We start from the raw sequence: 22,362 nt of genomic DNA on the forward strand, positions 1-22,362 counted from the left end.
GACAACAACCCCCATGAACACCTGAAACTAATAATAAAAAGAAAAAAACCATGAATATAGTTAAGAAAGTAATGAAAAGGAAGAACTATGAGAGGGGACGAGGCTTATCAGATATTGTAACAAACTATAAAGGTTCTATAATCTACGTGAGGGGTAGAAGAGCAGAGTAGATTGGAGAGGGTTAGAAAGACAAAGGACAAGAGAAAAGCATGCAAGGCGCTCCAGTAGCAAACAATATTTGTGACCCTGATAGTTCTGGGACCCAGAATCACTGTTCTAGTAGAAGACACAGCGAGTGGGAATCCTGTCCTAAGACTGAGGGGCCCACTGGAGACTCTGAAGAGAGCAGACAGGCTGCGGTCCTGCCCCCCCCCCACCTTTTTTCTCATTCCCCTCATGCTAATAATTAGTCTGAGAACATTCTAACGCTTTGCACTTCACATGGGTGATTTGGGCAGTATCTGGGACCAGCTGCTCTAGGGGCTGCACACATTAGTAGCAATTTCTAGCCTTTTAACCTTAAGTTCAAAGAAATACCATGTCTTCACATGCTAGTTTTTAATCACTCTGGGAACTTTCAATCCTGCTCCAACTTTGGCAATGTGCAACGTGACTAAGTACACAGAAGGGCAAGTTCACCTTACATAAATAATGGATATACAGTGGCTATTTATTTTAGTGTCCTTGAAATTAAAGGTATGTCTAGAAATTAAGTGAGCCTGCCAGAAGCTGGCTCCGAGTGCCTTTAAGGTTAGGAGAAATTGTATCTTTCATCACAAATTCATCTGGAAAACTGGTCTTCTTGGTTTGTAACTGTTGATTGATTTCAGATTTAGTTTCCTGGGTTTTATACCTGCCTATGCTTACATCTGACATATTCTGCTGATAACATGGTCTACCTCCAAGTCAGCCTTTATTCTATTTATTTAGTTTGACATTAAGTCCATGGTTTGCCCAACATCTTTTCTTACTTAGTCTGCTTCCAGTTTTAAGATTCTCTAGCACTGAAAAAATAAAAGAATGTGGATCAAAAAAGAATATACTTTTTGCTAGAGAAATTTCCTCTGATGTCTCAAATATATTTCTTTCACTCCAACCCCATTACCTTAAATCAGATCCTCATCATCTCTCGCCTTAATCACTGAAATGCCCAAACTAGCTGGTCTACCTTCCTTTAACTTACCGCCACCCAGCATTATCTCTAGCCCTTATCTAACAGGTCATAAGGATCTAAAACATAAATACGATCATATCACTCTTGGTTAAAACCCTTCAACAGTCTCTTCTTACTTTCTGGGTAAGTCTCTCTGAACAGGCACTGCATGTGATTTTAATTTTCTGACATGTGCCCTGTGTTTTGGTTTTCAGAATCATTTTTTTTTTTTGTCTTAGTTTGTGCCTTGTACATGACAATCCCCCTGGAATGGCCTTTCTTATTGCTTCTTCAGTTGGCTACTAATTCTAGGCATTCTTCAGCATAGGACACGTGTCAAGAGCCTTCCCCAACCTTCCCTCTTTTCACTTATTCAGTTTTTACGGTATTATTGAGCTCTATTTCTGGGTAACTCTTAAATATTTCATTCTACTTTTGACAACTACTTTATAAGCACTAGCTTTTGTAATATACGTAAGCTTAAAGTTTTTAATAGTACCCATGAAAAATACTCCTTACTTATCATCATACAAACAACATATGTCATCTGATAGCCAACCCAAATAAAACTTGATGAAGTGACTTACTCTTACCGGGCCTCAATTTATTTATAAAACAACAGAATTAGACTAGAAAATAACTCACATTTTTTGAGCGCTTACTATGTGCCGATTTTGTTCTAATATATGAACTCATTTCACTCCTTACAATAACCTGTCAATAGGAACTATTGTTGCCTTCAATTTATAGTTGAACAAACTAAGGCTAAAAGAAGTTAACTTGTTCAAAGTCACATAGCTAGTAAATCTCTGAAAAGGTCCTTCCACTTGAAAGTTCTGTGAGAATTCTGTGGTTCTAAAAAATACCCAAATCTGTATGCAGAAGTCAAATCATCAACAACTGTTTCTACCCTATATTCTATTTATCTATAACTCATCTCCTCTAATAAAATTATATTCTCTGCAGTACCTAGCATACTTGCTAATACATAGTAGGAACTCAGTAAGTATTTTTGAAAGAATTTACTGAATTTTCAATTTATACAATCATGTATTACACTGAAAGCCAGGTGTAGGTCAGCCGATGTTACTGGGAAAGACAAGATAAAGAAAATCCAATTAGTCCTCAATGCTAACGTGAAGTTAAAAAAAATAACACTTTTTTGTTGTTGTTGTTGTTGATGTGGTTGGGGGTTAGCTCCTGCCAAGTTTATCAAGATGAGAATTTTATTTCATTTGAGGTATGTTAACATAATTCTGAAAACACAAACGCACATAAACAAATAAAAAGAAAAAGGAAAAAAAGTGTGGTGACACACTGTCACTAAGTACAAGTAACCAACCGGAGGCACCATAAGCTCCTATCTAACTAGGCTCCCAAGCGGTATAAAGCCGAGACAGACTACCAGGAGCTATACCAGACTGGAAGGAAGGACAGAGAAACCTGCACATACTCAAAATATCCTTGGGGGGGTCCTACCTACTGCCCCAGATGGCTTTTTCAATCCCTTTTATTTCCATGAAAGTTAAATTTTCCAGAAATATCTCAGTTGGCATAGTTGGTTATACAAACTATATACACAGGTGGCTTTACTCAATTATGAATGACTTCCCCTGTGAGAGCTATAGTATTTCATTTCCTATGGCTGAACAGCTGGCAGTGACTGGCCTGGAAAACTGACTTCTCTTGTCCCGATGTACAGTAACTACTCATTGGCGCTTTGAAGGATCTATGTCCCTCTCTGATCCTTCTCATTTCACTTCCAGCACACCTTTCAGACTCATCCCAACCCCTCCCTGCAGGGCAAAAAAGGGCCCTGGAGTTTCTGGTAGACATCACTATGCATTTCCAAAATCACTGATGGAAACCCCTCCCATGAGAATCACACTTCACAATTCTCAAAGTACTTTAACATTCATTAACTCACTTGATCTTATTTACAATGATCTCAGACCTGAGATATTTACCTAATGGTTATCTCTGAACTTCCTTTGAGGCATAGAGAAGTGAAGTGTGATACAGTGGAAAGAACATGAATTTAGAAGTCAGAAACCCATAGAGCTAGGTTCAAGTCCTTGTAAATCACTTAACCTCTTTGAATTATGCGTTATTACGAGGTTTAACATATTTTTGTGACCTACATCCTTTTCCATGGAAAGTTCCAAATAAGACTGGCTCCACAGTATACGGTGAGTACTGACTGTGTGGACGTGACTGAACTCAGCTCTAAGGTAGGCTTCCATATTTCTATAGATCAGATACTATACGGTCACTACTGATTTGAATGAAGAAAAGTTGTTACGGGGAAAGAGGAGGAATCCTCTTATCTGATAAAAACTTTTACTGAGGAAAATACTTGGTTTATCACACCTGGTTATTGTGATAAAAGAGAATTATAAAATAATTTTTCAAATCTTGTGAATTACCATTCCCTACCCCTCAGTAGCAAAAAACCAAAACTACCAGAAAATCCCCTTACCTCACATGGCCATTATGTCCTGAAATTCAACTTGTGCTGAGACTAGATAAGAGGTAACATTAAACATCTACTGTGACCATTTGAGAACAGAGAAACAGAAAAAATGCAATGTCTTCTTTTCAACAAGTCAGGTCACAGAATAGACCCCTTTTAAGGGAAGTGAAAGTGCTACTCCATTCTGCAGGTGAGACCATCTCTACTGTGTGAGTTCATTCTCAGCACAACACTGTCAACTGAAATGAATCAAGAAGAGAGTCCAAGCTGATGGGGAGCTTGGAAACTATCCAGTCTCAGAAATATCTATGAAAAAAGACCTAGAGGAACAAGAGTATCAAGAGCTATCTGAAAAAGTTCCAGTTGAAACAAGAAACAAAATCTGAGCCACTGGATAGATACTGAAAGCAGATTTCAGTTAAAGAAAAAAAGAATACTTTTAGCCATTAGAGCTATCACAAGTCAAAGGAAGGTGATCCTTTGAGAGGTTACAATCTCCCTGGCTCTGGAAGAATTTAAGTAAAGGCTAGATGAATATTTATAGAGGATGGTCTTCAGGCAAGGCCTGAATTGTGTGATGACTTCTGAGGTTTCCTCTAACTCTGAGATTCCAGGATTCTATGACTTTTTACCTTCCTGACATCTCATATTTAATATGAAGGCAACTAACTGAATTTTAACCAAAGTAGTTTCTAGATGAAAGGGAATGTGGTAAAGAGTGACTCTGAAGTCTTTACATATTGGGAAGATGTTAAGCTCATGTTGGTGGATACAAGTTTTCCAAAATTCTAATATTTGGCTTGAAAGTTTGAATTTATCATTTACAATGAATACTTATAGGTTCTCTTCCTTGAAGTGACCAGTTCACTTAATTTTGGAGAAAGTGTCTACCAAATATCCAAGTCAGTTGTTCTTTTAAGTAAATATGATGTTCCATGAAAAAAAGAGTAGCCACTTCAGCTTGCAACTCAAATAATCAAATAAGTGCCTTTTCCTGAGATAACCATTACACTTGGCTATTTTAAAGATGAAGAATCTAAACTCACAGAGGATAAAAGACTTGCGAAAGGACATAGAGTTAAAGCTAGGATTTGAGCCTAGACTTTTCGGTCTCCAAAGTCCATGTTCTTTCCATTATGTTACCCTGAAACCAATAAACAAAACAAGAGAGTATCCGCAGATAAAGGAAGATAAAGAACTAAACATGCCTAGTTATAATAATGAAGGGCATCTGATAGAAGTACTCTGACTTCTGGGTTTCTCCAATAATTCTTAGTTAAGAGTCTTAGCTGCCCTAAAGAATTCATTACCAGATCTCTCTTCCATGCAGAACAACATAGCATATGGAATTGGAAACGGATTCATAAAATGTAAGTAAGCCCAGGTTGTGTGTGTGTGTGTGTGTGTGTGTGTGTGTGTGTATGTGTCTGCACAACACAGAACATAAACAATGGGGGGGAAAAAAACAGGGGGAAACCCATTTGGTTTATCAGTTTCCTGGACCGGGATCTTGTTTTCATTCACGGCAGTGTATCATTGGTCTTGGCATAGGAATTTAGAGGATGTGTTCTTTATTAGCTTTGCTCAACTTGGCTGGGTTCAGCTATATGCTGCCAGCTGGGCTGATGCCAAAGCTGAAACTCCATTCCTCTACATTCCAGTTCACTTGATAAAGCCTGGGTTGCCTCCTGCTCCTATCTAACTCAGTTAACACGTTCAGTTCTCCACATCCAGCTCATTCTTTTCCTCTTTACTCGTATTCCTACAGCATCAGTAGAGGACCTCTGCAATTATAAAGACATTTCATGTTTTCCTGGGGACTTTTTAGGCTGATAAACCTGTACAGAGTGGGGAAAACAGAAGAATAATTAAATCATGTACGATGGGACCACAAGCCAACTTCAAAAACCTGAAACTCAGAGGAATGCCTGACCTTAGCTGTCTGGGCAATAGGTAAGAGGGTTCAGAAGCAATTGCAGCAAGTGGAGGGCTATGTCTTCTCAGAAGATGGTCTGCTAATGTGTCTGGGCAAGTCCAGGGCACCCACAAGAGAGGGGGCATGAAGGCACGTTGTGACGAAGCACCTGCTGGTCAGCCCCAGTCAGTTGAACACATTCCAGTTTTCCTTTGCATAAGACAGTGAATCTAAAAAGCTTCCAAACTCTTGCCTTCTTGCCATATCACCTTCACAGCCTGTTTTTCTTTGTTCTGTTTAAAAGTTTGTCAAGTTTCCCTCATTTTCTTGATATACATGAATGTTTATGTTTTGTTTTTCTTCTAGTAAGGCATTACTGATATTCAGAAATTCTCATTTATAACTATAATATTTCCTCAAAAAATCATCTAGGGAATTAAGGGGAAAATGTAATAACACAGAGTTTATATTACTGGTTTCCAATATACTTTTCCTAAGAACCACATACACTTATTTAAATAGAGGATTTTGCAAGTTGACATGTATTGATGCTGGCACACACAGTGCTACAATACAACATGCCAAAGAAAACTACAGGGGTCTAAGTATTCCCAAGAAAACAGCAGGTGTGGTCAAATTTATGAACTGCCTAAGTGACTTCTCACTATTTCCAGGAGTTTGAGAGATGGCCAGCTGTTTCATTACACATGCCAAAAAATCACTACCATTGTCAGGCATCTGTGGTTGGTAAAGGAGGAGCGAGAAGTGAGCTGGTAGGGAAGCATGGGACAGTGTTTTTCTGTCCCTTGGGCAGATATAATTAGAACCAGTGAGAGAACCCAAATCCCTTGTTTCATAACTAGTGCCACTCATTTCATTTCCCATTTCCCATATTCTTAGTTCTATTTGTGTGTACCATAAGTATACAATAAGAGAAAACCAGGTACAGGAGTACTGGCTCATTGCACAAACTTCATCTCATAAATATATTTATTTTTCCTGACCAAAGTAGAGCACTTATAATGCCTCTATGTGTGTGCAGTTCTCCTTTCTTGGGGTGTCTAGGCATCTTCATTCAGACATAACGAACATACAGTGGGTATCTGCTACGTCTGCATGGTGCTATGCGTCTGCACACCCAGTTTTTCATTTAAATCAATCAACCTGGGAAGGAGACACTTCTGTGTCAACTCCACTGAGCCTAATGTAATAGGAGGCTGCTCTACAATTGCCAGATAGATGGATGAATAAAGGCCAGAGTTTCTAGACGTGATTAAAGTACAAGACCAAAACTGGAGTAAGGATAGAGATATTCTCTCTCTCTCTCTCTCTCTCTCTCTCTCTCTCTCTCTCTCTCTCTCTCTCTCTCTCTGTGTGTAGGGAGGGAGGAGATGGTATATCAAATAAAGGCAAGGCCTGGAACTAGTATATCTGAAAGGAGAAGAGGGAAAACAGCCAACTGGCTGTCCTCAATAAGGACACCAAATAATTTGTTTCATTAATTACCCAATGTGCCCTCACTTTTTCTGACATAGTTAGTGAACACACCATCTCAGGAGACAAGAGGGGCATATTGGTGGCCAGAAGCTTCCTGTAGAGAGGACATGCTCTTGCTTGTTGTGGCTTAGTAGAAAAAGAAGTTGGGTGGAAGTTCAGGTGTAGAGGTGTCCATACGTTTAGTGACAGAGAAATGGGTGAATATAGGCTCAGGGATGAGCCTCTCGAGATGAGTAGCCCTTGCCACTCTTATTTTTAGCCATAAGGTTTCCGAAATTTAAAACATTAGTTTAAATAACTTTTAATGTGCTATTAAAATTGCAGTAGCACTCTCACTTTCATAATTAAGTGAACAATGGCTTTAGATGATAATGAATAGAAATGGAATCAGAAAATACAGCATGATCTAGTTCACTCAACGAACATTCCTGAATAACTACTATGTGCCAAGGGCTGGGGATATAAAGATGAAGTTAATAAATTAGTTCCATTTAATAAGGACACCTTTCTGAGACAGGACAGAAAGAATAGTTTTAACTCCCTTATTAACATTTATACTGAAAAATCAGCATTATTTTACATGTTGCAGTGCTAGTAACTACCTATTAAATAAATAAAATAGCTGTCGTGGGGGTTACACTTTAAGAACTCACATTTTGGCTTCTTTGTTTAAAGAATGTGCCCCCCCCCCCAAACTTATCCTTTTCACTACGATGTCACTGCCTCGATTCGCTCTCTCATCTGGAATATTATAACAGCGTGTTAATTTACATCTCTGTCTCTAGCTTCTGGAAGCCACCCAACTATTCACTGCTACCTGAATAGTTCTTCTAAAACACAGATCCGACCTGTAACTCCACTAATTAAAGCCCATTCAATGGCTCTCACTATTCTTAGGGGAAGGACCCAGATCCTTAAAATGGTCTAAAGGGAAGCTGTGCATTTCCTGTGCCTTCCTCTCCACACTTCTCTCTTTCCACTCTTCTCCTTACACCCTAAAATCTGGTCATTTAAACATTTTTGAGTTCCTCAACTACACGTTTTTTCTTCTTAGGTCTCCACTCCTCTGTTCTCATGGTTAGCTACAGCTCTTTTCCTTCCCATTCTGCAAGTCTCAGCTTAGATGTCACTGCATTAGGAAGCCTTCCCTAACCTCCAACTTCCAATCCTCCAGTCTAGGTTAGGGGCCCTTTTGCACTATGTTACTGCAAAGTCGTAATTCTCTATTGGTCTATATGCTCACAAAACTATAAGCCAGCGGTGTCCAAACTTTTTTCAACGTTTTTTACCAAGGGTCATATGCGGTAAAATACACAAACAGCCAGGCCACTCACTCGAGGTGAAGTACGTATTGCCTCACCTGGTTTATTTAAGTAAACTAAATATATTTTTGGAATTTGCTGCGGGCCAATTAACAATGGATTGCGGACCGCAGTTGGCCGGCGGGCCGCAGTTTTGACACACCTGCTATAAACTCTACAGGCAGAACTGATCTACATGGTGTGACCTACAGGTTAGCCCTGCTTGTGTTATTCTCGCCCCTACCGGAGTTTCTTCTTGTGGAGTTTCGAACTGCAGTTTAATCCTCTTTCTGATCCAGAATCCCAAGTGATTACTGTATAGTTTCCTACGCAGTTTTGCAAGAGGAAGAGACCATTCATAAAGTACGGGAAACACTTTTTAAATGTTTCACAGAAAAAAAGGAAGAGATGTTCTGCAAGTTTTGTTTTTAAGCATCCAGACCAGGGTAATACTCCTACACATCAACCACAGCACTGAGTCAGATTTTGAAGTTTTCTCTTTGTACAAAAGCACAGGTACAAAGCGCAGACTGAATGGGTAAAAGAGGCCTGGCTGACCATTTATTCCAACAGGTACACTCAGCATTTCTATTGGACGCCTATATTTGTATCAGTATATAGAGAGCAGCCAGACCCAGCTTACACTATATGAAGTCACAAAAGACTGATGTATAATTCAGAATGCAACAGATTAATTTATAATAACAATATAAATATGAAGTAGCTTGGATCGCATGTTCTCTTACTGTTGTAAAATTACATAGGAAGCTAAGCTAAAATCTGAAACTGGCTTGTCTAGCCTGAAATCAGAGCAAGGAAGAGTTAAGTGGATTATTATAATGGCTAAGGCCTAATTAGCATTATAGCAATACTAAGTGGATCGAACTTTTTATTTGGTTTTTAAATTTAAAAAGTAACATATGCCTCTGTTTCAATTTTATTTTAAGTCACACACAAAAATGTGATGAGCTAAAAAAAAAAAAAGCTTTTATACCAAGTACACTGGATTAGTTGCAAGCGTGGTATTTGCTGTCCATCAAAGCTGGCTTGGCCTCAGGAGTGCAGGAGCTAAAAAGGATGTGGCTCAGCAAAGAAGAAACAGCTGGCAAGCAGGCGTCCCCTGAGAGAGGCAGAGCCCTATGTGGGAGGAGGGTAGAGCTGGTGATAGGTGAGCTGATGGATCTGAGACCAAGTAAGAGAGAGTCATAGGAGTCACTTATTTCCATCCCCAAGATCAGGAAACTATACTGTGTTACAAGGGTGGAAGGGCCCTTAAGGACCATTTACAAAGTTCCACCTCTCACATTCGGAATGACTTGCTCAAAGATATAAAACAAGTTTGTGGCCCAGTTTGTGTTAGACCCAAGTTCAGTGCTCTGACAGGACACTACACTGCTTCTTTCCTATTTCATATCAGGATCTGGAAGCCAAAATCCAGGGTCTCAAGTGAAGCTTTGAAGGGAACCCAAAGGAGAATGGGGAAAGCATAGGGGAGATATCTGTGCAAAGGCAATATGGCTCAAAGTGATGGCTCTGCCAGCTGGTCCTACTGAAAGGTCTCCATGGCTCGGTCTCCTCTAGACTCGGGTATCACTTAATCCTCAGAACTTCACTCATAAATAAAATATATCTGAAAATAATTACACCTAGTTCAGAGTTACCAGGAAGATAGAATAAAACATGTGTGAAAGAACATTAAATGAATATTGGTATTTTTTCCTATTTACTGCGAGCAAGAAACAATCTCATATTGCTTTAATTTTTTTTAACATTTGCACACTAATGACCAGCGGTAGAGAAGGAGGAGGAGATAGTATGATTAGAAAGAGAACCGCTAATACACAGAGAACATCTTGTTTTGTGAAATGAGTTGAGTAACCACATTTTTTCCACATTGTATCACTTGCTCCTTAGCCAGGACACTGAGATGGCTGAGGTTCTATTACTGAAAGCTGCATTGCAGAACCTACTGAGGGTATGGGGTGGGGAAGGCGGGAGTTGTTGGAGGAAAATAACCTGGCTGCTGGAATGATGACCAAAAGCCCTGGTCAGGAAATGCCAACTGGAAGAAGGCCTCTCTCTACCTTCTGAGCCTGTCCTTCTGATCATCTCTGATCTCCAGAGACACACAAAAGAGGAGAGGAAAACAGTCAGCAAATACCTCTGGAAACATCAACCACATAGTGAGTCATGTTTCTTATCTGTACGGTGTGCAGTCAGAAAGGAATGCATGCCCAGCAATTCCTGGACACAAAAGACTCTCAGCTCTTCTGGCTCTTGAGAACTGCCTAACTGCTCTACGAGATTCGCTGATTAAAATAACAGAGTTCCCTAGGCAGGAGAGTGAGAAAATAAACCTAACTGAACATAGCCTGGAACAACAAGGCTCACCCTGTTTTAGTCTCAAGTAAACAAAAACGACTCCGCTACCACCCTCAAGGCAGTTCTCCTCTTGCTGCTTCCACAGAGATATCTCACAGGGTTTGCAGAGGGATGGCAGCTGACTTCTCATACCTGTGCCCGGGCACTTGCTTCTTGAAGCATATAGAGGAGGAAGTGTGTCTCATTTCCCCCACCCCCCACCTCAAGTCCCCTCCACTTCAATGCCGCCAACCTAATCCTAGTCACCCTTGTCCCCTTGTCCATAGATACTACGGCACAACCCATTCCCCACAAAGCAACCCAAGTGACTTTTTAAAAAATAACAGCTTTGTTGACACATACGTAATTCAAATATCATAAAATTCACCCTTTTAAAAAGTATGTAATTCAGTGTTTTTACTAGATTCAGAGTTGTGCAAACATCATCCCTATTTAATTTTAGAACATATTCATTATCCCAAAAAGAAACCTCGTACCCATTAGCAATCATTCCCTATTCCCACCCCCAACCCCTCCAGAGCCTGACAACCACTAACCTATTTTAGTCTCCGTGTTTTTGCCTACTCTGGACATTTCATATAAATGCAATCATACAATCTGGTCTTTTGTGACTGGCTTTTTTCACTTAGCATTAATGTTTTTAAGGTTCATGTATGTTGTAGCATGTATCAGTACTTCATTCCTTTTCATTGCCAAATAATATTTCCTATGGATATATCATATTTTATTTATCTATTCATCAGAGGATGAACATTTGGGTTATTTCAACTTTTTGGTTATTACAATTAACACTGCCATGAACATTCATATGTTTTTGTGTGGACATATGTTTTCTATTCTCTTGAGTATATACCTACAAGTGGAATTGCTGGGTCACAGGTAACTCTGTGTTTAATATTTTGAGTAACTTCCAAACTGTTCCCAAAGTGGCAGCAGCATGTGACAATCTTACTAGCAATGTATAAGAGTTCCCATTTCTCCACATTCTGTCAACACTCACTACTGTCTCTTTTGATTATAGCCATGCCCATGGGTGTGAAGTGGTATCTTACTACAGCTTTGATTTGCATTTCCCTATTGACTAATGATGTTGAGAATTTTGTCACCTGCTTACTGGCCATTTCTGTATCTTTGGAGAAAAATCTATCCAAATCTTTGGCCCATTTTTTTAAACTGGGTTAACTGGTCTTTTTTATTTGTTGAGTTGTAAATGTTCTTTTATGTACTGGATACGAGTGCACATGATTTTTAAAAAATAAATCAGTTTTGTCACTCCCCTACATAGCACCCTGTACTGATTCCCTACTATGTTTATAATCTAAATTCCCACTCTGGCTTACAAGGTCCTATGTGTTTTTGCCACTCTCTCCTCACGCAGTGCGCTATAGTTGGAGCAGTCATTCTCAGGACCACTGCATGTATGTCCCAGGGGCCCGTCTGGAATCCTCTTCCCTTGATTGGCTCCTTCTCATCATTTAATTCAACTATCACTTCTTCAGAAATATTTTCCTGAAAAGAAATTGTATCTAGAGAAGCTCCCCCTCCACAAAGAAGAACAAGAAAACTTTTGGCGATGATGGACATGTTCGTTATCTTGATTGTGGTAATGGTTTCATCTATGCATACATTTGTCAAAACTTTTCAAATTGCATACTTTAAATATGTGCCATTAATTTTACTTTAATTATATTTCAATAAAGCTGTTAAACAAAAAACTCCCTTCACAATCACATCTTCACTGTCATTATCTTATCATACCTTATTTCCTTAGGAGAAACTGTCTATCTAAAATCACCTTATTTATTTAAACTCAAAATGTTTACTGTCTCCTCCCACTAGAACGGAAGTGCCACGAGGTGCTGTTGCTCATCTTTGTAACTGCTCTATTCTCAGTGTGGTTCACAAGGAGGTGCTCAATAAATAGGTGGCGAATTGAACGAATGAATTTGACAGAAGTTTAGAAGCGACCCAGAGACCATAAGATGGGTGACTTTCCGTTTCCTCAGATTCATTACTTTTTAGACTTAAGGGGATGAGATTCATATTATTTCCTCTATTACATAAAAGCGGCTGTGTCACACTGTATCCTGGATAACCTCCAACATCATCATTAGAAACATCATTTACTATTCTATTACTCTGTTGTCCTATTCTAGTACTTATATATATTCTCCCATTGGTAGTGGTTATTTTTATAATAATAGTGTTATAATAATGATAATATAGTGTATTATAATATATAATACAGTAACATATTATGGTGCAATTACAATAAATATAACAGTATATAATTACTATAATATCAGCAGTAATACAATATAAACGTGTTTAGCACTTGCTATTTGCCAGATATTATGTGAGCAATTTACCCATGTGATATTATTTATTCCTCACCGTAACTTTATGAAGTAGGTATTCTTTTACAGATGAGGAATTTGAAATTTAGAGAGGTGAACTAACTGCCCCAAAGCCACACAGCTGGTAAAAGGCAGAGCTGGAACTCAACCTAAGTCTATCTTACTTCAAAGCCCATGCTTTTTCCATTCTGCTATAGTGCATCTCATGTATTTTTATAACGCAATGCTACTCCAGCTCCTATAAAAGCCCCTGAGTCCCGAAGAAGATGTACACTCTGAGAATCACATGACTCAAACTCAGAAATGGGTTGGGAACAAAAGTCAGAGAGATGAGAAGCTGGTTGCCTGAGAATCAACCAAGATATTTAGAGCCAGGAAGTTTTACTTTATCACAAACTCCATGCCTAGCTTTATTTGACATTTTATTCTTACTGCTTCTGATTACTCTTGGGCAGACTTTGTTTTTTTACCTAAGCTTCTGGCCCATGCTCCTCCTCTGCCTACTAGCGAGGTTTACTGGTGAAGATATGCTGACCCTGAGAGATCTGGGTAATCTCCATTATCACTGGGGACCTGACTTCAAGAGCTTACAGATGGGCCTTTACCTTTAGTGCCCGGCGGCTGTAGGTTGTCTCCAGTCAAGGAACACCAGCCCACAGGGAAGATGTCCCGGGAGTCGAAGCGGCACCAGTAGTCAAAGGCCCCTCGCCACCCATCAAAAGTGACAAGCACCTCTGAGCCCCGCACCTCCCCAATAGTGGCTGGGCAAATGAAATGGGGGTTCTTCCTGTCCACAGCTTCTAGCTTCATTCCCATTTTGAAGAAGTTGTGAGAAGGTGATGGTGGTTCCTAGATGAGAAACAGAAATACATAGACCTAGACCCAAAGAGAGAGACTATGTATGCCAAAAGATTGCTACTGTTTTTTTGGATTATTAAAAAGTGACTGCTAGGTAAGATTTATAATGGAGATTTAGTCTTTCTTTTCAATAAATCTCAATGTATGCCAAAGTATTACTTTGTTAATCCAAACATCTTTGCTTCAGATATTTTTAAGAGTAAAAGGAAACAGATAAAGTTGAATCCCTTTTTTGTGCCCTTCCCCTATCCCATTCTCAGGGTATGTTTTTATGTATATTTGCATATTTTAAAATTTTATCTAACGGTATTATACTGCACCTATCATTCTATAACTTGTTTTCTTTGTTCAATTTTATGTTTTTAAAATTTATCCATGTTGAGGAATTTAGCTCGTTCATTGTAACTGCTAACAATAGTTCATTATATGTATACATCATAATTGATTCATTCTCTTTTTTGGACATTTAAGGTTTTTCCAATTGTTTACTATTTCAAAACAGTTTTAATGGCCACTCTTGCACTTCGTTCCTTGGTACACACGTGGGAGGGTTTCTTTAGGGTACATACCTAGGAGCAAAACTGCTGGGTTATAGGATAGATATATACATATTCTGCTTTATTAAACATTGTTAAATTGCTCTCCAAAGTGGTTTTAACATTATACACTGCTAGAGAGAGTCTTCTCTCTTTTTCTCTCTCCCTTCCTTTCTGATTCACAATGTAATTGCAGAGTTCACAAAAAGTGTCGTATACTCTGTTCTGTTTCCCTGGTTTTACTGTCTGATCCTGGACCAATAACAATCTTATTAAATGGCCATCTGGAAGGAAAAAATCCCCCTACTTTGCCATTCTTCAATATTGTTTTGGCTATTCCTTCTCCTTCATCTTTCATACGAATTTGAGAATCAGTTTTTCAAGTTCCACAGAAAAACTCTATTTGGATTTGACTAGAATCCCAATGAATTAATAAATTAATTTGGAAAGAAATAACCTTTGTATGCATGATATTGGGGCTTCTCATCCATGAACATGATAGCATTTTCCATTTTGTTAAGTATTTTTTAATGTAGTTTTTTTTTTCTTTAATATAGATTTTAAAATTTACTCTATAAATATCTCATCCTTTTTACTAACATTTTTCTAGGCATATTACAATTTTATTACTACCATAAATGGTATTTTAAAAAAACTTATTTTCAAAGCATTTGTTGCTGTTAAGTAGGAATGCAACTGATTTTTAAAAACTGATCAACTCATTCAACACTAATTAGCTTATGCTGATTGATAAACCAATTTTTCTGTTTGATTTATTAATTATTGAGAGATGTATATTAAAATATTCCCTAGTGATTGTGGATTTTTCAAGTAATTATGTCAAATTTTGCTTTATATTCTTTGAGGCGATGTTTCTTAGGAGCATGTATATTTATAATTGTTTTATTTTCTTGGTGAACTGTACTTTATCATTAGATACTGACCTCTTTAATGCTTTTTAGCATCAAAGTCTCCTTTGTCTAATTTCACTATAGTTCACAGCAGCTTGATTTTGATAAAGGTTTGCCTGGTATATCTTTTATGTTCTTTCACTTTCAACATTTTTGCACCATATTTTAGCAGGGTCTCTTGTAAAAACATGTAGCTAGATGTAAAAACAATCTAATCTATGTCTGACTAAACCGATGAGTTTAAGCTCATTTCTTGTGTTAACTTATATATTTAAATTTATTACAATTATTATATTGCCTACATTTCTATTTTACTTGATAGTTTAAAGTTCTTTTTTCTTCCTTTACAACTAACTGAATTTTCTTCCCTTCCCCCCCTCCATTGATTCAGATGTTAACCATTCTATTTATAGTCTTTTAGTGGATCCCCTTAGGATTTTAACTGTATAGCTTACATAAGTATATAACTCATCTTTATCTCTACTCCAAACAATACAAAAATCTTAGACTATTTCACTACTCCTGAATTAATAAGTGTTTGACAATTTAGTTCCACATTGTTATACTGACAATCACTTTAATTATAATTGGTTTACACATTTATAGGCAATGCTTGATTAGCTTTACCCACATGTTAACTAGTCTTTCCACACCACTGCTTCTTGCATCTCATTCTTTCCTTCTGGGTTCAATTATCTTCTTGCCGAAATACATTCTTTAGTTGTTCTTTCAGCAGATATATTAGTATCTGCTTATATTAGTTTGTTTGAAAATGACTTGATTTTACATTCATTCTGAAATAGTCTAACTAGATATAAAATTCTAGGTGGATAACTATTTTTTGTCAGTACTTTGAAGATATTATTCTATTATCTTTGGCTTGTACTGCTGCTGCCAAGAAATGTGCTGTCAGCCTAACTGTAATTCTTTTGAAGGTATTCTGTCATTACTTGCTCAGATGTTTTCTTTTGACTTAGGTATACCATAATGTTTTAAGATATATATATATATATATATATATATAATCTTTATTACACACTCTGGAAGATTTTTGTCATTATCTTTTCAACTATTGACTCTTTTCTATTCTAAGAATTAATATATCTGGATTTCATGTTTAGCATTATTGGACCTTCTAATGTTATTCTCCTGTCTCTTCTCTTTAATTGTTTTTCCTTTTTTTTTTCAAGTGTGTTTTTCCAGGCCCCATCAGCTCCAAGTCAAGTAGGTGTTTCAATCTAGCTGTGGAGGGCGCAGCTCGCAGTGGCCCATGTAGGGATCAAACTGGCAACCTTATTGTTAAGTGCACTGCACTCTAACCAACTGAGCTAACCAGCAGCCTCTGTCTCTTCTCTTTAATATTTTCCATCTCTTTACCTCTCTGTGCTGCATTCTGGGGAAATTCCTTACACGTCTTTCAGTTAATTCTTTATATCTAAGTTGCTTATATATATACCTATTAATTTTTAAAGTTAATGGTTAAATTTCATTTCTAGATGTTCATTTATTTATTTTCAAATCTCTTTTAAAAAATAGGGTTTTAGATACTTTTCTCATTTAAAAAATTCCTTCTTTTCATTCTTTAATCATTTTCAAATACTTAATTTATAATCTCTATCGGATACTTCTATTACCTGAAAGTCCTTGGGGTTCTAATCTTACTGGTTGTTGTGTCTACTGATGCCCCACCATGTTGGACTTGTTTTGAGGGCTCTGTAATTCTGATCTCAGTACTCATCTTCTTTGGGGACTTCTGTGAAATCTGGGTTTAAAGCATTCAAACTCTTTAGAGAGGTTTTGGGTTTGCTTCTGCCAGGCACTCAGAAATATCTCCATACAACTCTGGAGTTCCTGGACAGGACAGGTCCAGTGTCTGAACCCTGGACTTCCATTGGGACGACTGTGGCATCAAGCAGGTGACTTCATTCCCACCCTATCCACGCCCAGGCAGAGACTCTTCCTCATCGGTGTACCAGTCTTTTCACTAAGGAGTAAACATTTGAAGGATCGGATCTGGTTTTGGATGTGGCAGTGCCGGGGCCAAGGCCTCATCTTCTATCCTACTGCGGCTGTTGAAGGACAAGATTCTTGGAAAGTAAGACTGGCAAAGCCCCTTGAATCACCTGCGGGGTCGGGACATACACGCAACACTCTGGTTTGCTTTCTTCATCCTGGCCTCTGAAGCATTTTCTTACTTTCTGGTAAGCTCAGCAAAGCATTTAAAAGAATATGGTGCCTCCCCGCCAATATTTTGAGATATTTTGTAGTGAAAGGGTTTTTAAGTTGCCCCGTAGACTATATACTGGGAACCAGAGTGCTCTCAGGGTTTAGACTTTAATAGCAGTGTATACAACCCTAATGTGTCTCCTTTATAGTAACTCTAACCTCATTAAAGCAACTGGGAGCAGACTGAGTGCCTCACCTCTGGAGAATAAGGCAAAATGAATGCAGGCTCGGGATCCCTGTTCCACCACTTACTAGCCATGTGATCTTGGGCAAGTGCCTTACTCAAAAGATTTATCTCCTTAACTGTTAAATGGAAATAGTAATTCTTGTTTCAGAAAGTTAACTGTGGATATTAAATGAGGTAGTATGTATAAACTCCAAACATACTGTACATACACACTCAAAAAATTGTCTCTTTTCTTTTTCTCTGTTTAGCATATGGACCTTACGAAATGCTAAGATCTGTAAGAACAGCTCCTTTTGATTTCCATCATATTTTATGTGTTTTACTAGAAAACATATTTTAACTTAACAACCCTGTGAGGTAGACAGAACCCTGCTTTATACACGAGGTTAAAAGGACATAACTTATTGTTGGCAGAGCTGGGACTCAAAAACCAGGAATCCTAACTTATAGTCTAATATTCCTCTGGGCAAAATTGCTACTTCATAAGGTACTAAAAAATCCTTCTGCAGAACTAGTTTCTGAGAAGGCATCCTCAGGCCATAAATATAATATAAACATCAGAGGCTCAGTAATTGAAAGAATATAAGCATTTGACTTGAAGCAGTTTGGAGTTGGTGAAATCTGAGGGACACCGTACCTTGTGGAAAATCCTGATGGGAGCCATCTCTGCTCCATTTAGCGTCTTCAAAAGGAACATGGGCCAAGAGGAGGCATTCAGCCGAAATCCTGTAGCAGACATAATGGGTAACAGATAAAATATGTTTCAAAGGGAATGGCCATATCAAGTTTTCCCTTTGGAATCCAGCTACTCCTGCCACAAAATATGCTGTGATAAGTTACAGAATCATGGATTGTTAGGAAAGGACTTAAAGGTTAAATAGAAGAAATGCCTCATTAGACAGATGAGGAAATGAGGCACATAGAGGGAATGTCACTTGCCCAAGTGTAATGTTGCAAAGTAAGCAGTGGAACAAAGTCCCCAACCAAGTTGCCTGACTCCAAGACAAGTATTATAGATGATATGTCATAGTGCCTAAAACGTTTTCCTTGAAAAATCCAAAACAGATGTAGGATAGGATTAACAAATACTTAGAAATGATCTAGACAGTAGAGTAGGTAAGTTCTTCTTCTTAATGACCTCTTAAGAAAAAACCAAATATGCCAACTGATAAACCCAATAAACAAGTAAATCTTTTTGGTTTATTTCAATATAAACTCACTGTTTCTCTCTCTCTCTCTTTCTCTCTGACTCTCTCTCTCTCTCTCTGTCTCTCTCTCTCTCTCTCTCTGTCTCTCTCTCTCTCTCCCCCCCCCCCTCTCTCTGGCATGCACACACTCTCTCTTCTCTTTCACACACACACAGTACAAAACATTTTTCATATTAATTTTTACTTAAACAACTAAGAATCAGGCAATGATGAAGATGGAAGGGATAATCCTTTTCCAAAATATTCATTTTACAAAGAGTAAAAAGAAGTTTAATTGTCCAGTTATTCAGCAAGGAAAAGCCGGTAAGAATGTACCATTTAATGAAGAAATCGTAAAATTAACATCGTTATAGTAGTTAGGTCTCTCCAAGTGCTTCTTTTAATAATCTAGCTTCAACTGTATCCTGATACACTGAAACCTCCTGCTTTTTCAGTCTCCCAGTCTACCTGAGCTTTCCCATTCCTGACAGAAGAACGGATAGGCGGCACCAAAGCTGCAGGGCTGGAAATAACAGTATCTGATGTCATTGAGCCCTTTACTGTGTGGTACACTGTGCCAATCACTTTCTACTGACGATCTAATTTAATCCTCAAGACAACCCAGTGAGGCAGATACTATCTTCATATCTTCATTTCACAGATGAGAAAAGAGGTACAAAGTAAATTGCTTAAGATTTCAAGGTGAGCAAAGAACAAATACAGTATTGAAACCCAGGCACGATGGCCCTTAAGCCCACCTTCTAAACCACTAAGTTAAACTATCAGTGCGCAGGTGAAATAAAAAAGGAAGAATCAGCTTTTGGGATTAAGTATTAATGAATAACTAAAATTAAAGGGGAAAAGGTGAGAAGAGAGAAAAAATGGAAATAAGAAGAGAATGACCACCCATATGATTTAAACTTTTAGACTCCAAGCTGGCGAGGCTAAGCCAAGCTTCCCATGGTCAGATTTCTTGGGGCGGCCCACGCACATCAGCAACAGCGACAGCAATATGCACGGTCCTGGCACTGAGTCTAAAACTGCCACCACTTATTGTTTTGCTTGTCTAGCTTTTCACTGTTTTATAAAGCCCCCACCCTCATTCTATGTGATTTGTTGGGAACGTCTATTACGCAGCTCTAACTACCCAGCTGTGGAATGGAATTACTGAGCTTCCTTATTCCCCAACCCCAGGGTGATGTGAGGATCCCCCATTTCTCCAAATTCAAATGAATCCATCATCTGTCTTGGGGAGGTTCACTGATAGAATTTTAACACTGAAAGGGACCTCAGTAAAGACTGTGTATTGTAGATGACACAACTGAAGTCTTGACAGGCTAGGAAACTTGTTCATGGTCCTGTAAGTCGCTCTTGCAGAGTCAGGCTGGAGCCCAGGACTTTTCATCTGGTTCCGTGCTGCCTCCCAAAGGAAACACTGATTATGCACAAATCATGGGCCAGGCTCCATGTGCTAAGCATGTTAACTGCATTATCTCATTTAATCAGTACTAGGACTCTGTGAATTAGATACGAGAGCAGCAGCACGGGTTCTGGAGCAAGGCTGCCTCGATTCAAATCTAGCTGACACCTACCTGGTGTGTAACTTTTGGCAAATTACAAAACCTTTCGCTGGCTTTGGTTTCCTCGACGATAAAGTGGGATAAGAATAGGAATTACCTCAATAGGTTCTTCTAAGGATTAGACAGATTAATACATGCAAAGGACTTGAAATGCTACCTGGTATATAATAAGTGTTAGAAAATGCTGGCTATTAAGAATAATATATCCAGCAAAGATATCCTTTAGACATGAAGGAGGAATAAAGACCTTTCCAGACATACAGAAGCTGAGGGAATTTTCTAATACACGACCTGCACTACAAGAAATACTAAAGGAGGCTATTCGACCACCATCAACAGGGACAATTTGTGGCAACCAAAACATAAAAAGGGGGAGCGTAAAGGCCTGAACCGGAATATGGGACTGGAGAAAGTAAGTGTGCTGAAGAAAATGGAAGACTCTAAATATCAAACTTTCTTTTACATAAACTTAAGGGTAACCACGCAAAAAAACCCAGAACTGCAATATATACTGTAATAAAAGAAACAGAGGGAAACATCATAGAATACCACCACACAGAATAATAGACAACAACAAAAAGGTAAAGAAACCATGCAGACACAGCCTTACCAGAAAACTAAAGATAGAATGACAGGAAATCCTCACATATCAATAATCACCCTAAATGCAAATGGACTGAACTCACCAATAAAAAGGCACAGAGTAGCAGACTGGATAAAAAAACTAAACCCAACCATATGCTGTCTCCAAGAGACACATCTCAGCTACAAGGACAAGCATAGAAAATGCTGGCTATTATTTTTATTATTACAGATGAAAACACAGAGGGTAGAGAAACTAAGTAAAATATCCAAGGTTACTATGATAGTAAACAGCAGAGGCAGGATTTAAACCCAAGTCCTCCATCTCCAGAGCCTTCATTAATCATCACACTAATATGTTCAAATATTTCATCACCCAATCCTTCCATACCCTCTCTCGGTAAAAAAGTTAGAGTCAGAAATTTGTGAAAGCAGGAAAAAAAGAACAAAAACAATAATTTGAGGGTATCCTCTAGTTAAGCAATGGCCTGGGGTGTTTGCAAGGAAAAGGAGAGGTGGGTAAGAAATGCGCACCTCTGAAAGTGGGAGTACCTCAGTGCATGGCCATTTCTTGTTCCCTACCATCTTCCTGTCAAATAGATTGCCAATTTATATCTCCAGCCCAAACCTCTGCCCTGAGTTTCATGCTCATATTTCCAACTGCCTTATTCTATAACTCAGCATGGATGCCAAGAGATCTCAAAATGAGTAAGTCTAAAACAGAACTCTTGATTTCACTACCCCCTCCAAACCTTGCCTTTCCTCCCATCATCTCATCGCAGTTAATGGTACCGCTTATTAAGCCCAGGTGCTCAGACCAAAAAGCCTAGACTAAGGCACCCTTGATTCCTCCGTTGCTATTACCCCTCAAATACAATTAATCAGCAAGTCTTGATGGCTCTTTCGTCTCCTGTATCCCAAGTCAAACCATTTCTCACCATTCTATAGTTCTCACCCACTACTAACCACCCAAATATAAGCCATAGTCGGACTCTGCCTAGACTACTGTGACAGCCTTCTACCCTGATTATGTTAGTCAAAAATTTGTATTCCAATATACATTTCAAAATATAAACAGGACTTCTCTGATTGAACAAAAAGCAAACTAGATTTCAAGAGATCTAACGGTGAATCAGGGTTTCCCAGATCTCTGCAAGGCTTTGAAGGTGGTAGTGGGGTCCTTGAGCTATTTGAATGTTACAAAAAGCATAGTGGAA

General features: G+C 38.5%; 1 protein-coding gene across 13 annotated transcripts in view; it reads right to left on the minus strand.

The window, feature by feature from the left end:
• SCMH1 (Scm polycomb group protein homolog 1) overlaps positions 1-22,362 on the minus strand; it is a 145,183-nt gene that overhangs the window by 49,020 nt on the left and 73,801 nt on the right. For 11 of the 13 annotated variants that reach the window (XM_019737146.3, XM_074334515.2, XM_019737138.3 and 8 more), the window contains 2 exons: positions 18,434-18,522; positions 13,684-13,927 (listed from right to left, as the gene is read on the minus strand). The exons of the other annotated variants lie outside the window; for them this stretch is intronic. In XM_019737146.3, coding sequence (XP_019592705.1) covers positions 13,684-13,927; positions 18,434-18,522 — 333 coding nt within the window. The remainder of the gene's footprint in view (positions 1-13,683; positions 13,928-18,433; positions 18,523-22,362) is intronic. 13 annotated transcript variants of the gene reach the window in all.

This window comes from Rhinolophus sinicus, chromosome 14 (assembly GCF_057876585.1).
Source record: "Rhinolophus sinicus isolate RSI-liver-muscle chromosome 14, RSI-T2T, whole genome shotgun sequence".
Lineage (NCBI taxonomy): Eukaryota > Metazoa > Chordata > Mammalia > Chiroptera > Rhinolophidae > Rhinolophus > Rhinolophus sinicus.